Source organism: Micromys minutus (genome assembly GCF_963924665.1).
Source record: "Micromys minutus genome assembly, chromosome: 22".
Classification (NCBI taxonomy): Eukaryota; Metazoa; Chordata; class Mammalia; order Rodentia; family Muridae; genus Micromys; species Micromys minutus.
In genome coordinates, this window is record NC_137957.1 from 4,197,330 (window position 1) to 4,211,119 (window position 13,790).

Below are 13,790 nucleotides of genomic sequence, written 5' to 3' on the forward strand. Positions count from 1 at the left end.
ATTCCACTGATCTAACTTTCTGTCTCTGTATCAATACCTTGCAGTTTTGATCACGATTGCTCTGTATTACAGCCTGAGGTCAGGGATGGAGATTCTTCTGGATGTTTTTTTTTTTTTTTTAATTGTTGAGAATGGTTTTGCTATCCTGAGTTTTTTGTTAATCCAAATGAACTTGCACATTGCTCTTTCTAACTCTATGAAGAATTGTGTTGGAATTTTAATGGAAATTGCATTGAATCTGTAGATTGCTTTAGGCAAAATGGGGCCATTTTTACTATTTTGATCTTTCTTTTCAATCCATGAACAAGGGAGATCTTTCCATCTTCTGAGATCTTCTTCAATTTCCTTCTTCAGAGACTTGAAGTTCTTTTCATACAGATCCTTCACTTGCTTAGTTATGGTCACACCAAGGTATTTTATGTTCTTTGTGACTATTGTGAAGGGTTGATTCTCTAATTTCTTTCTCAGCCTGTTTGTCTTTCAAGAAGAGAAAGGCTATTGATTTGTTTGAGTTTATTTTATATCCAGCCACTTTGCTGAAGTTGTTTATCAGCTGTAAAAGTTCTCTGATTTTGGGGTTCACTGAAGTATTTTATCATATCATCTGCAAATAATGATATTTTGAATTGTTCCTTTCCAAATTGTGTTCCTTTGACCTCTTTGGCTGTCTAATGGCTCTGGCTAGTACTTTCAGTACTATATTGACTAGGTAAGAAGAGAATGGGCAGCCTTGTCTAGTCTCTGATTTTAGTGGGATTGCTTAAAGTTTCTTACCATTTAGTTTGATGTTGGCTACTGGTTTGCTGTATATTGCTTTAACTATGTTTAAGTATGAGCCTTGAATTTCTGAGTTTTCCAAAACTTTTAGCATGAAAGGATGTTGAATTTTGTCAAATGCTTTCCCAGCATCTAAAACGATGATCATGTAGTTGCTTCCTTTGAATTTCTTTATATACTAAATTGCATCAATGGATTTTCATATATCAAATCATCTTTGCCTTCCTGGAATAAAGCTTACTTAATCATGGTGAATGATTGTTTTGATGTGTTTTTGGATTTGGTTTGCAAGAATATTATTGAGCATTTTTTAAAATCAATGTTCATGAGGGAATTCGGTCTAAAAGTCTTTTTCTTTGTAGGGTCTTTGTGTGGTTTAGGAATGCACATAATTGTTGCTTCAAAGAGTGAGTTGGGTAGCATTTCCTCTATTTCTATTTTGTGGAATAGTTTGGAGAGTGTTGGTATTAGGTCTTCTATTAAGGTCTGATAGAATTCTGCACCAAACCCATCTGGTCCTGTACTTTTCCTGGTTGGAAGGTTTTGGTGACTGCTTCTATTTCTTTAGGGGTTATGGGGCTGTTTAGATGGTTTATCTGATCCTGATTTAAATATGGTACCTCATATTTATTAGATATTTATTGTCCATTTTCTCTATATTTTTCAGTTTTGTTGAGTATAGGCTTTTGTAGTAGAATCTGATAATTTCTTTTATTTCCTCAGTTTCTGATGTTATGTCTCCCAATTCAGTTCTGATTTTGTTAATTTGAATATTCTCTCTTTGCCCTCTCGTTAGTCTGGCTAAGGGTTTATCAATCTTGTTGATTTTCTCTAAGAACTTGATTATGGTTTTGTTGATTCTTTGTATAGTTCATTTTGTTTCAACTTGGTTGATTTCAGTTCTGAGTTTTATTACTTCTTGATGTCTACTCCACTTGAGTGTATCTGCTTCTTTTTGTTCTAGAGCTTTCAGGTGTGCTGTCAAGTGTATGCTCTCTCCACTTTCTTTTTGGCAGCACTCAGAGCTATGAGTTTTCCCTTTAACACTGTTTTCATTGCATCCCATAATTTTAAGCATGTTGTGCATTTATTTTCGTTAAATTCTAAAAAAGTCTTTGATTTCTTCTTTATTTTTCCCTTTACCAAGCTATCATTGACTAGATCATTGTTAAGCTTCTATGTACATGGTGGCTAATTGTTGGTTTTGTTGTGATTGAAGACCAGCCTTAGTCTATGGTGATCTGATAAGTTGCATGGGAGTATTTACATGTTTTTGTATCGGTTGAGGCCTTTTTTGTGACCTCTTATATGGTCAATACTGGAGAAGGTGCCTTGAGGTGCTGAAAAAAAGTTATATTCTTTTGTCTTAAGATAAAATATTCTATAGATGTCTATTAAATACTTTTGGTTCATAACTTCTGTTAGTTTCACCATGTCTCTGTTCAATTTCTCCTTCCATAATCTGTCCATTCATGAGAGTGTGGTGTTGAATTCTCCCACTATTATTATGTGTGGTGCAGTATATGTTTTGCTCATTAGTAAAGTTTCTTTTATGAATGTGAGTTCCTTTGTATTTGGAGTATAGATGTTCAGATTGAGAGCTCATCCTGATAGATTTTTTTTTGATAAGTAGAAATTGTCCTTCTTTGTGTTTTTTGATGACTTTTGGTTAAAAATCTTTTATATGATATTAGGATAGCTACTCCAGCTTATTTCTTGGGACCATTTGCTTGGAAAGTATTTTCCAAACCTTTTAGTCTTAGGTCTTGCCTATCTTTGTTGCTAAGATGAGTTTCTTATATGCAGCAAAATGTTGGATTCTGTTTTCCAGATATTGTATAAACTTGATTTTGTCCTGGAATAATTTGGTTTCTGCATCTACAGTAATTGAGAATTTTGCTGGATATGGTAACATTGGCTGGCATTTGTATTCTCTTAGGATCTGTATGATATCAGTTCACCATCTTCTAGCTTTTATAGTCTCTGTTGAAATGTCTGGTGTAATTCTGATCAGTCTGCCTTTATATGTTACATGTACATTTTCTGTTACTGCTTTTAGTATTCTTTCCTTGTTTTGAACATTTGCTGTTTTGACTATTATGTGTCTAGAAGAATTTCTTTTTTGGTTCAGTCTATTGGGCAGACCCAGAAGTCTGTAGGCTTCTTCTTCTCCTCCTCCTCCTCCTCCTCCTCCTCCTCCTCCTCCTCTTCCTCCTCCTCCTCCTTCTTCTTTAATCACTACTGGGTAATTACTGCTATTTGTGGTAAAAAAACAAAAAGTAAAATAAGTAACTTTTAAAAATTTTTATTGAACATTCTCTGTATTTACATTTCAAATGTTATACCATTCGCCCCCACTCCCTTTACTCCTTCCATTCAACTTGTTTTTAAGAAAGTGCTCCCTCTCCCACTCTCTACACCTCAGTGCCTTGGCCTATGATGTATTTTTTCCTTGAGGGTGCAAATCTTTCAGCTATTTTTAATTCTTTCTCTAGCTTTTTCAGTGGGGTTCCTGTGTTTGCAGTAACTGATACTTGGATACTAGCCCCCGAAAGCTCTGAATACCCCAGAAACAACTCACAGGCCATATGAAACTCAAAAAAAAAAAAGCCAAAAAGTGAATACTTCAGTCCTTCTTAGAAAAAAAAATCAGTGTATAGCACCCTCTCAGAGTGTGGTACACCTTGACCTTAAATCATTAATAATTCAAGACCTAAGACTATAGCTTTGTGGCAATTTTTGGTATTCAAATATCATTGTGTTTAATCTATACACACAAAGAAAACTCTGTTTCCATGTTATATTCTGTTCTACATGTACTTTATGCTTATGGGAACTAGTAAGATTTCTATGCATGCTAACAAACCTTGAAAAGAATCAAGGGGCAGAACAGGGCTTGGACGATCCGCCACCTGGACCAGCGGAGACCCAGAGATAAAGGCCTAGTGAGAAGGGGTTCCGACTAGCCAGGGGGCAGAGAGATCTCTGCTGAGCGTGCACGGAAAGGGTGCCCCTTCTCTGCCTGATCCAGGGACCAGAAACCCAGTATTGGGACCTCTGTTCCCAGCCTGCGGCTTTGGGGCACAGAACAGGGCTCAAACCATCCGCCACCAGGACCAGCAGAGACCCAGAGACACAAGCCTGGTGAAAAGTGATTCTGACTAGTAAGGGGGCAGAGAAAAGATACCCTTCACAATAGTCATAAAAACTATGAAATACCTTGGTGTGACTCTACTAAGCAAGTGAAGGACCTGTATGACAAGAACTTCAAACCTCTAAAGAAGGAAATCGATGAAGATCTCAGAAAATGGAAAGATCTCCCATGCTCATGGATTGAAAGGATCAACATTGTAAAAATGGCCATCCTACCAAAAGCAATCTACAGATTCAATGCAATCCCAATCAAAATTCCAACCCAGTTCTTCATTGAGTTGGAAAGATCAATGTGCAATTTCATATGGAATAACAAAAGACCTAGAATAGCGAAATCCATCCTCAACAACAAGAAAACATCTGCAGGAATCACTATCCCTGACCTCAAGCTATATTACAAGGCAATTGTGCTGAAAACTGCATGGTACTGGTACAGAAATAGGCACATGGATCAATGGAATAGAGTAGACGATCAAGAAATGAGCTCTCATGTATATGGTCACCTAATTTTTGACAAAGGAGGTGTAAATATTCAATGGAAAAAGGACAGCCTATTCAACAAATGGTGTTGGTCCAACTGGCACTCAGCATGCAGAAGAATTAAAATAGCCCCTTTCTTTTTTTTTTTCTTAAACAACTTTATTTTACAAAACAAAGATAAATGTACAGATTTTAAACATTTTTTTGCTTAAAATTATACATTTTTGTCAGTACATTTTTTTCAGATTTTAACATAAATTTTACATAAAACTGTATGAGGCGGAGCCTGGCCTACCTGCCACCCGGATCGGCGGCTCATAGCGGCTGAGCAACTGCGATTGGGAACAGAAAATTAAAACTTCTGTTTTCACCCGGAGGCGACTTCCGGAAGCAGAGCAGAGCCTGGCCTACCTGCCATAGAGGCTGAGCAACTGGTGAGTGGGAGACCAAGACTGAAGAGGAGCATAGAGATCTCTTCGGAGTGCAGAGCGTAGCCTGGCCTACCTGCCACCTGGATGGTGGCTCATAGAGGCTGAGCAACTGGTGGGTGGGAGAACTGGGCTGCAGGGGAGCAGAAAGATCTCTGTGGAGTACACAAGGAAAGTGCACCCCCTGCCTTGCCCTGCCCTGCCGTGCCTGATCCAGCAAACAGAAACAGAACGTTGGAACTTCTGCTCACACCCTACGACTCTGAGGCATAAAACAGGGCTCGACCCATCTGACACCTCAACCAGTGGAGAACCAGGGACACAGACCAGATACAAGGGAAAGGTAAGAACATATCACTCACAACAAAATGGCAAGAAGAAGGAGAAAGAGTATATCCCAAGGGAACCAAGACAATCTAGCAACACCAGAGCCCAGCTCTCCCATAACAGCAAACATCGGAACTCCAAACACTCCAGAGAAAGAAGACACAGACCTGAAATCATGCCTCAAGACGCTGATAGAGTTACTTAAACAAGAAAGGGAGGAAAAGCAAAAAGATTCAGAAGCTTTTAAAGAAGGAACAAGAAAAACACTCAAAGAACTCAAAGAACGAGACGAAACAGAACCAAAGAAATAAAGGAATGGAAGAGGGAAATTAAAACAGAAATTGACACAATAAAGAAAGCCCTAAAAGAGATAACCCTAGAGTCAGAACACCAAAAAAAAAAAATCAGGAGTCACAGAAGCAAGCATTTCCAACAGATTACAAGAGATCGAGGAGAGAATCTCGGGGGCAGAAGACAACATTGAAAACATAGACAAAACAGCCAGAGAAGATGCAAAAAACAAAAAGCTCCTAACCCAAAATGTCCAGAAAATCCAAGACACAATGAGAAGACCGAACCAAAGAATAATAGGAATAGAAGAGGGAGAAGAGTATCAACTAAGGGGCACAGAAAATATCTTCAACAAAATCATAGAAGAAAACTTCCCTACCCTCAAGAATGAGATGACCACGAGCAAAAAAGAAGCCTTCAGAACTCCAAATAGGTTGGACCAGAAAAGAAATACCTCCCGACACATAATAGTAAAAACATCAAGCACCCAAAGTAAAGAAAGAATACTAAAAGCAGTAAGGGAAAAAGGTCAGGTAACATATAAAGGCAGACCAATCAGACTCACACCCGATTTCTCAACAGAGACTATGAAACCTAGAAGAGTCTGGACAGACATCATGCACTCCTTAAGAGAGCACAAGTGCCAGCCCAAGATGCTATACCCAGCAAAACTATCAATCACCATCAATGGAGAGTTAATTTTGTATCTAGCCACTTTGGTGAACTTGTTTATCAGCTGTAGGAGCTCTTTTGTTGGAATTTTTGAGGTCACTCAAGTACACTATCATGTCATCGGCAGAGTGATATTTTTATCTCTTCCTTTCCGATTTGTATCCCCTTGATCTCCTTTTCTGTCTAATTGCTCCAGCCAGGACTTCCAGTACTATGTTGAATAGCTATGGGGAGAGTGAGCAGCCTTGTCGAGTCCCTGATTTTAGTGGGATTGCTTCAAGTTTCCCACCTTTAAGTTTGATGTTGGCTTTTGGTTTGCTGTATATTGTTTTTATTATGTTTAAGTATGGACCTTGGATTCCTGTTCTTTCCAGGACTTTTAACATGAAGGGGTGTTGGATTTTGTCAAATGCATTCTCAGTGTCTAGTGAGATGACCATGTGATTTTGATCTTTGAGTTTGTTTATATGGTGGATTACATTGATGGATTTCCTTATGTTAAATCATCCCTGCATCCCAGGGATGAAGCCTACTTTGTCATGATGAATGATCGTTTTGATGTGTTCTTGGATTCGGTTTGCAAGGATTTTGTTGAGTATATTTGCATCAATGTTCATAAGTGAGATCGGTCTGAAGTTCTCTTTCCTTGTAGGGTCTTTGTGTGGTTTAGGTACGAGGGTTATTGTAGCCTCAAAAAAATGAGTTTGGTAATATTCCATCTGATTCTATCTTTTGGAATAGTTTGGAGAGTATTGGTGTTAAATCCCCAATAAATGTCTGATAAAATTCTGCACTGAACCCATCTGGACCTGGACTTTTTTTGGTTGGGAGGCTTTTGATGACTTCTTCTATTTCTTTAGGCATTATAGGGTTATTTATATGGTTTACTTGGTTCTGGTTTAACTTTGTTATCTTGTATCTGTCTAGGAATTCATCCATTTCCTCCAGATTTTTCAATTTTGTGGAGTATAAATTTTTTTAGTAGGATCTGATTATTTCTTGAATTTTCTCAGTTTCATTTGTTATGTTGCCACTTTCCTTTCTGATTTTGTTAATTTGGATACTCTCTCTTTGCCCTCTAGTTAGTCTGGCTAGGTGTTTATCAATCTTGTTGATTTTCTCAAAGAACCAACTCTTGGTTTTGTTGATTTTTTCAATGGTTCTTTTTATTTCTATTTTGTCAATTTCTGCTCTGAGTTTGATTATTTCTTGCCATCTACTCCTCTTGAGTGTGTCTGCTTCCTTTTGTTCTAGAGCTTTCAACTTTGCTGTCAAGTTGCTAATGTATGCTCTCTTCAGTTTCTTTTTGGAAGCCCTCAGAGCTATGAGTTTTCCTCTCATTACTGCTTTCATTGCATCTCATAGGTTTGGGTATGTTGTGTTTTCGTTTTCGTTGAATTCTAGAAACTCCTTAATTTCTTTCTTTATTTCTTCTTTGGCCCTGCTATCGTTTAACAGAGCGTTTTTTAGTTTCCATGTGTATGTGGGCTTTCTGTTGTCTTTGTTGTTGTTAAAGACCAGCCGTAGACCACGTTGATCTGAGATGATGCATGGGAGTATTTCAATCTTCTTATATCGATGGAGGCTCTTTCTGTGTCCAATTATGTGGTCATTTTTCATGAAGGTGCCATGGGGTGGTGAGAAGAAGGTGTATTCTTTTACTTTAGGATAATATGTTCTGTATATATCTATTAATTCTAGTTGGTTCAAAGTCTCTGCTAGTTTTGCAGTGTCCTTGTTCAGTTTCTGTTTCCATGATCTGTCCATTGGTGAGAGTGGGGTATTAAAGTCTCCCACTATTATTGTGTGGGGTGAAATGTATTTTTTGAGCTTTAGTAGGGTTTTTTTTTATGAATGTGTGTGCTTTTTTATTTGGAGCATATATGTTAAGGATTGAGAGTTCCTCCTGACAGATTTCCCCGGTAATGAGTAAAAAGTGTCCTTCCTTATCTTTTTTGATAACTTTTGGTTGGAAATTTACTTTATTCGATATTAGAATAGCCACTCTAGCTTGCTTCTTGGAGCTGTAAATAGCCCCTTTCTTATCGCCTTGTACAAAGCTTAAGTGTAAGTGGATCATAAATCTCTACATTAAACCTGGTACACTGAAAGTATTAGAGGAAAAAGTAGGGAAAAGCTTAGAACACATAGACACAGGAGAAAATTTCCTGAACAGAACATCAATGGCTTGTGCTCTAAGTTCAATTATCAACTAATGGGACTTAATGAGATTGCGATGTTTTTGAAGTTTTATAAAGCATGGTGTTTCATTCAATCAGCTTATCAATGCCTGGCCCAGGCCTGTCCTTGCTTGTTTATATTTTTCCAGCAATGATATTCTCTGATGTAATATGTGTGTATTACTTTTAAGGGCTCTCATATGATCACTTTTTTGGTAAACCCCTGTGTCCAGAAATTCAGGAGAGTCCAACTCTGGGATCTTATTGTCATGGAGGAAATTATCTTTATTCTGCCTGAAGATAAAAATTTGTTATCTCATATAATAACCTGTTTTTCGAAGAGTATGGTGCCTCAGATGCAGGGCCTGAAGGATAATGTGCTTTGGAAGTCTCCAAGGGTGGAGGAAATGATCCTTGTAAATTTCTCAGGCTGATTAGTGGTACATACTCAGTCATCAAGTGATAAACATCATGGGGATATGTATGTGTGTCCACAAGCGCACAAGCAAACACACACACACACACACACACACACACACACACACACACAGGGGATGGGAGAGAAAGAGAAACAGAGATGTAGAAAGACGCAAACACACATACTCAAGCATATATATACTATACAATGGGACTTAACACTCTAAGACTTAGATCTTGGATGAAATATCTATTAATATGCTGTTCTCTTGGCTTTTTATTTCCTGGTTTCTACAGATGCTAACTCTCATCTGGATCACCGCAACCCATTCCTGCCTAAGTGAAACAAAACCCCACTTATACCAAGATGGGGCTGTGATAATTGGTGCATTTTTTCCTATTTTTCGGTTATACCCACTGAATGATAAAATAGATTGGAAAACATTATCTAATGAAATGGAAAATGAATTACGGTAAGTGCATTGAATTGACACATTATTTTTAAAATATTCCAGTGTCTCAGGTTAAGTGTGGATTTTAACACTGATATGTATTTCCCATCTTGAGCATCTGTATCTTCCCTTCAGAAATGCTCTTTGAATTTTTTTTTATTCCTTTCATCTTTATTGGATATTTTATTTATTTACATTTCAAATATTGTCTTATTTCCTGGTTCCTCCCTTCAAAAGCCCCTACCCCATCTTCCTCCTACTGCTTCTGTGATGGTGCTCACCCAGGCACCTACATACTCCTGCCTCTCCACTCCAGCATTCCCCTACACTGGAGCATTTACCCTTCACAGGACAAGAACCTCTTTTCCCATCTGTGCCCCATAAGGCCATCCTCTGCTACATATGCAGCTGGAGCCATGGGTCCCTCCATGTGTACTTTTTGTTTGGTGGTTTAGTTCCTAGACACGCTGGGGGTCTGGTTCATTGATACTGTTGCTCTTCCTATGGAGTTGCAAATCTTTTCAGCTTCTCCAGTCCTTCTCCTAACTCCTCCATAGGGGTCACCCTGCTTAGTCCAATGGTTGGCCACAAGCATCTGGATCTTTATTGGTAAGGTTTTGGCCGAGCCTCTCAGAACACAGCTATATCTGGCTCCTGTCAGTAAACAGTTTTTTGCATCCACAATAGTTACTGGGTTTGGAGACTGACTATATAATAGATTCTCAGGTGGGGCAGTCTCTGAATGGCCTTTACATTAGTCTCTGCTTTATTGTTTTTCCCTATATTTCTTTGTTTCACTTTCTAAGTAGGAATGAAGTATCCACTCTTTGGTCTTCCTTCATCTTGAGCTTCATATTGTCTATGAATTATATCTAGAGTATCTGAGCTTTTGTGCTAATATCTACTTACCAGTGAGTGCATACCATGTGTGTTCTTTTGTGACTGGGTTACCTTACTAAGTATGATATTTTTTAGTCCCATCCACTTGCCTAAGAATTTTATGAAGTCATTGCTTTTAATAGTTGAGGAATATTTCATTTTGTAAATGTACCATATTTTCTGTATCCATTCCTCTGTCGAAGGGCATTTGGGTTCTTTCCAGTTTCTTGCTATTATAAATAAGACTGCTAAAAAATTTTTAAAAAATTTTAAAAAAAGGACTGCTATGAATATAGTGGAGTGTGTGCCCTTGTTGTAGGTTGGAGCATCTTTTGAGTATATGCACAGGAGTGGCAAACCTAGTTCTTAATAGCTAAGAAGTATTCCATTGTGTAAATAAACCACATTTTCTGTATCTATTCTTCTGTCATGGGACAAATAAGGCTGCTACGAACACAGTGTAGTACATGCCCCTGCTGCCTGGTGCAGATGTTTTGGGTATATTTCCAAGAGTGGCATAACTGGGTCTTCAGGATAGATCTATTTCCAATCTTCTGAGAAACCTGCAGATTGATTGTCAGTGTGGTTATACCAGCTTGCCATCTTACCATCAATGAAGGAGTGTTATTTCTCCACATCCTCATGAAATTGTGCTATCACCTGAGTTTTTGATTCTAGCCATTCTGATTGGTATAAGGGGCATCTCAAGGTCATTTTGATTTGCATTTCCATAATCACTAAGGACTCTGATCACTGCTTTAGGTGATTCTCAGACATTCCAGCTTCCTCTGTTGTGAATTCTTTGTTTAGTTCTATAACTCCCCCCACCCTCTTTTTTCATAGTTTGTTTTTTTTTTTTTTTTTTTTTTTTCTGGTGGTTAGCTTTTTGAGTTTTTTCTATATTTTGGATATTAGCCCTCTATCTGATATGGGTTAGTGAAAAACTTTTCCAAAACTATAGGTTGAAAATTTGTCTTACTGACTATATCCTTTGCCTTACAGTAGCAGTCCAGTTTCATGTTGTCTTATTTATCAAGTTTTAATATTAGAGCCTGAGCCGTTGAAGTTCTGTTTAGGAAATTTCCCCTGTGCCAAAAGATTCAGGATCTTTCCTGCCTTCTCTATTAGATTCAATGTATTTGGTTTTACGTTGAGGTCCTTGATCCACTTTGACTTGAGCTTTGTGCAAGGTGACAAATAATGGGTCTATTTTCTTTTTTCTTCATACACACAGCCAAGTAGACCAGCACCTTTTATTGAAAGTGCTTTCTTTTTCCATTGTATATTTTGATGTCTTCATCAAAGATCAAGTGTCTTTAAGTGTGTAGGTTTTTTCTGTGTCTCTTTATGTTCCATTGATCTACATGTTTGTTTCTGTACCAATACTATGCACTTTTTATCACTATTGCTTTGTAGTATAGCTTGAGGTCAGAGATGGTGATTCCCCCAGCAGTTCTTTTATTTTTAAGAATTGTTTTTGCTAGTCTGGATTTTTTTCCTTTCTAGATAAATTTGAGAATTGATCTTTCCATGTCTTTGAGGAATTGTGTTGAGGTTTTAATTGGGATTTCATGGAATCTGTAAATCACCTTGGATGGGATGAACATTTTTACTATGTTAATTCTGCCAATCCATGAGCATGGGAGATCTCTCCATAGTCTGAGATCTTCTTTGATTTTGTTCTTGAGAGACTAAAAGGTGTTTTTATATAGATGTTTTACTTGTTTGGTTAGAGTTATTCCAAGATATTTTATATTATCTGTGGCCACTGAGAAGGGAGTTGTTTCCTTAATTTCTTTTTCATCCTTTTCCAACATTTGTATAAAGGAAGACTAATGATTTGATTTCAGACATTGGTTAAATTATTTTCTGATATTCACTCTGCTTGGGTGTGTTTGCTTTTTTTTGGTTCTATAACATTCTGGTCTGCTGTTAAGTTGCTAGTATGACATCTTTCCAGTCTCTTTATAAAATTATTTAGTTGTATAAAATTTCCTTTTAGAACATCTTCATCCAGTCCCATAAATTTGACTATGTTAGGTATTCCTTTTCATTGTATTCTAGGGAGCTTTTTTCTCTTTCTTTATTTGTACATAGACATCCTAGATATCGCTAGTCATTCAGTATGAAGTTGTTCAGGTTTTATGAGCTTGTAAGCTGTCTATTGTTTCTGTCAAGTTGATGACTAGCTATAATTAGCATTTGTTTGATCAGATGCATAGGATTACATCAATTTTCTTGTGTCTGTAGAGAAATGGTTTGTGATCAAATATGTAGTCAGTGTTGAGAATACTCTGTGAGGTACTTAAGAGAAAGTATATTCTTTTGGGTTTGCGTGAAATATTTTTATATATTTGTGATGACCTTTAGAATTATAATGTCTATCACCTCTACTCTTTCTATGTTTAGATTTTGTCGGGGTGACCAGATCATTTGTGAGAGTGGGACATTCAAATCGCCCACTATCAGTGTATGAGGGTCAATGTATTATTTAAACATTAGTAATGTTCCTTTTCCACTATAGATGTCCTGTTTCAGGGGCGTAGATGTAGAGAACGGAAATATCATCTTTGTGGATTTTTCTATGATAAATATAAATTCTTGTTCCCAATCTCTTTTGAGTAATTTTTTGAAGTCTGGTTTGTTAAATATTAACATAGCTACATTACCTACAAATTAGGATGATCCCCCACCTATGCACACACCCCTCCCGTCTTTTTGCCCTAACATTCCCCAACATTGGGGCATATAGCCATGGCAGGACCAAGGGCTTGTCCTTCCATTGATGCCCAACATGACCAGACTATGATAAATATACAGCTGTGGCCATAGGTTCTTCAATGTGTACTCTTTGGAAGGTAGTTTAGTCCATTGGAGCTCTGGAGAGAATGGTTGGTTGATATTGTAGTTCTTCTATGGGGTTGGAAATCCCTTCAGCTTCTTCAATCATTTCTATAACTCCATCATTGAGGAGCTTGTTCTCAGTTCAGTGATTGTCTCTGAGTATCTGACTCTGTATTTGTGAGGCTCTGGCAGATCCTCTCAGGTGACAGATATATCAGGCTCCTGTCAGCATGCTCTTGGCATCTGCAATATTGTCTGACTTTTGGGACTGTATTTGGGATAGTTCTTGAGGTGGGGCAATCTCTAGATGGCCTTTTCTTTCAGTTTCTGCTCCAAACTTTGTCTCTATGTTTCCTGATGTGAATGATTTTTGTTTCCCCATCTAAGGAGGACTGAAACTTCTGCACTTGGGTCTTCCTTCTTTTTGAGCTTCATGTAGTCTCTGAATTGTAATTGTCTTGGGGTAATTCAAGTTTTCAGGCTAATATGAACTTATCAGTAAAAGCATACAATGAGTGGGGATTTTTGTGATTGGGTTACTTCACTCAGGATAATATTTTCTAGTTCCATTTATTTGCCAGAGAATTTCATGTAGTCATTGATTTTAGTAGCTGAGTAGTAAGTACTCCATGGTGTAAATGTACCACATTTTCTGTATACATTCATCTGTTGAAGAATATCTGAGCTCGTTCCAGCTTTGGGGTATTATAAATGAGGCTGCTATGAACGTAGTGGAACATGTGTGCTTGTTATGTGTTGGAGCATCTTTTGGGTATATATCAAGGAGTGGCATAGCTGGGTCCTCAAGTAGTGCAATGTCCAGTTTTCTGAGGAACCTCCAGACTGATTTTGACAGTGGTTGTACCAGCTTGCATTCATACCAACAATGG

The 13,790-nt window shown here is 37.7% G+C and overlaps 1 protein-coding gene across 1 annotated transcript in view; it reads left to right on the forward strand.

The window, feature by feature from the left end:
- Window positions 1-9,181: 9,181 nt before the first annotated feature.
- Window positions 9,182-13,790, forward strand: part of LOC308435273 (vomeronasal type-2 receptor 116-like) — a gene marked incomplete at both ends in the record, with an annotated part of 42,525 nt that continues 37,916 nt past the window's right edge. Inside the window, one exon of the mRNA XM_080935945.1 lies at window positions 9,182-9,198. Coding sequence (XP_080792071.1) covers window positions 9,182-9,198 — 17 coding nt within the window. The remainder of the gene's footprint in view (window positions 9,199-13,790) is intronic.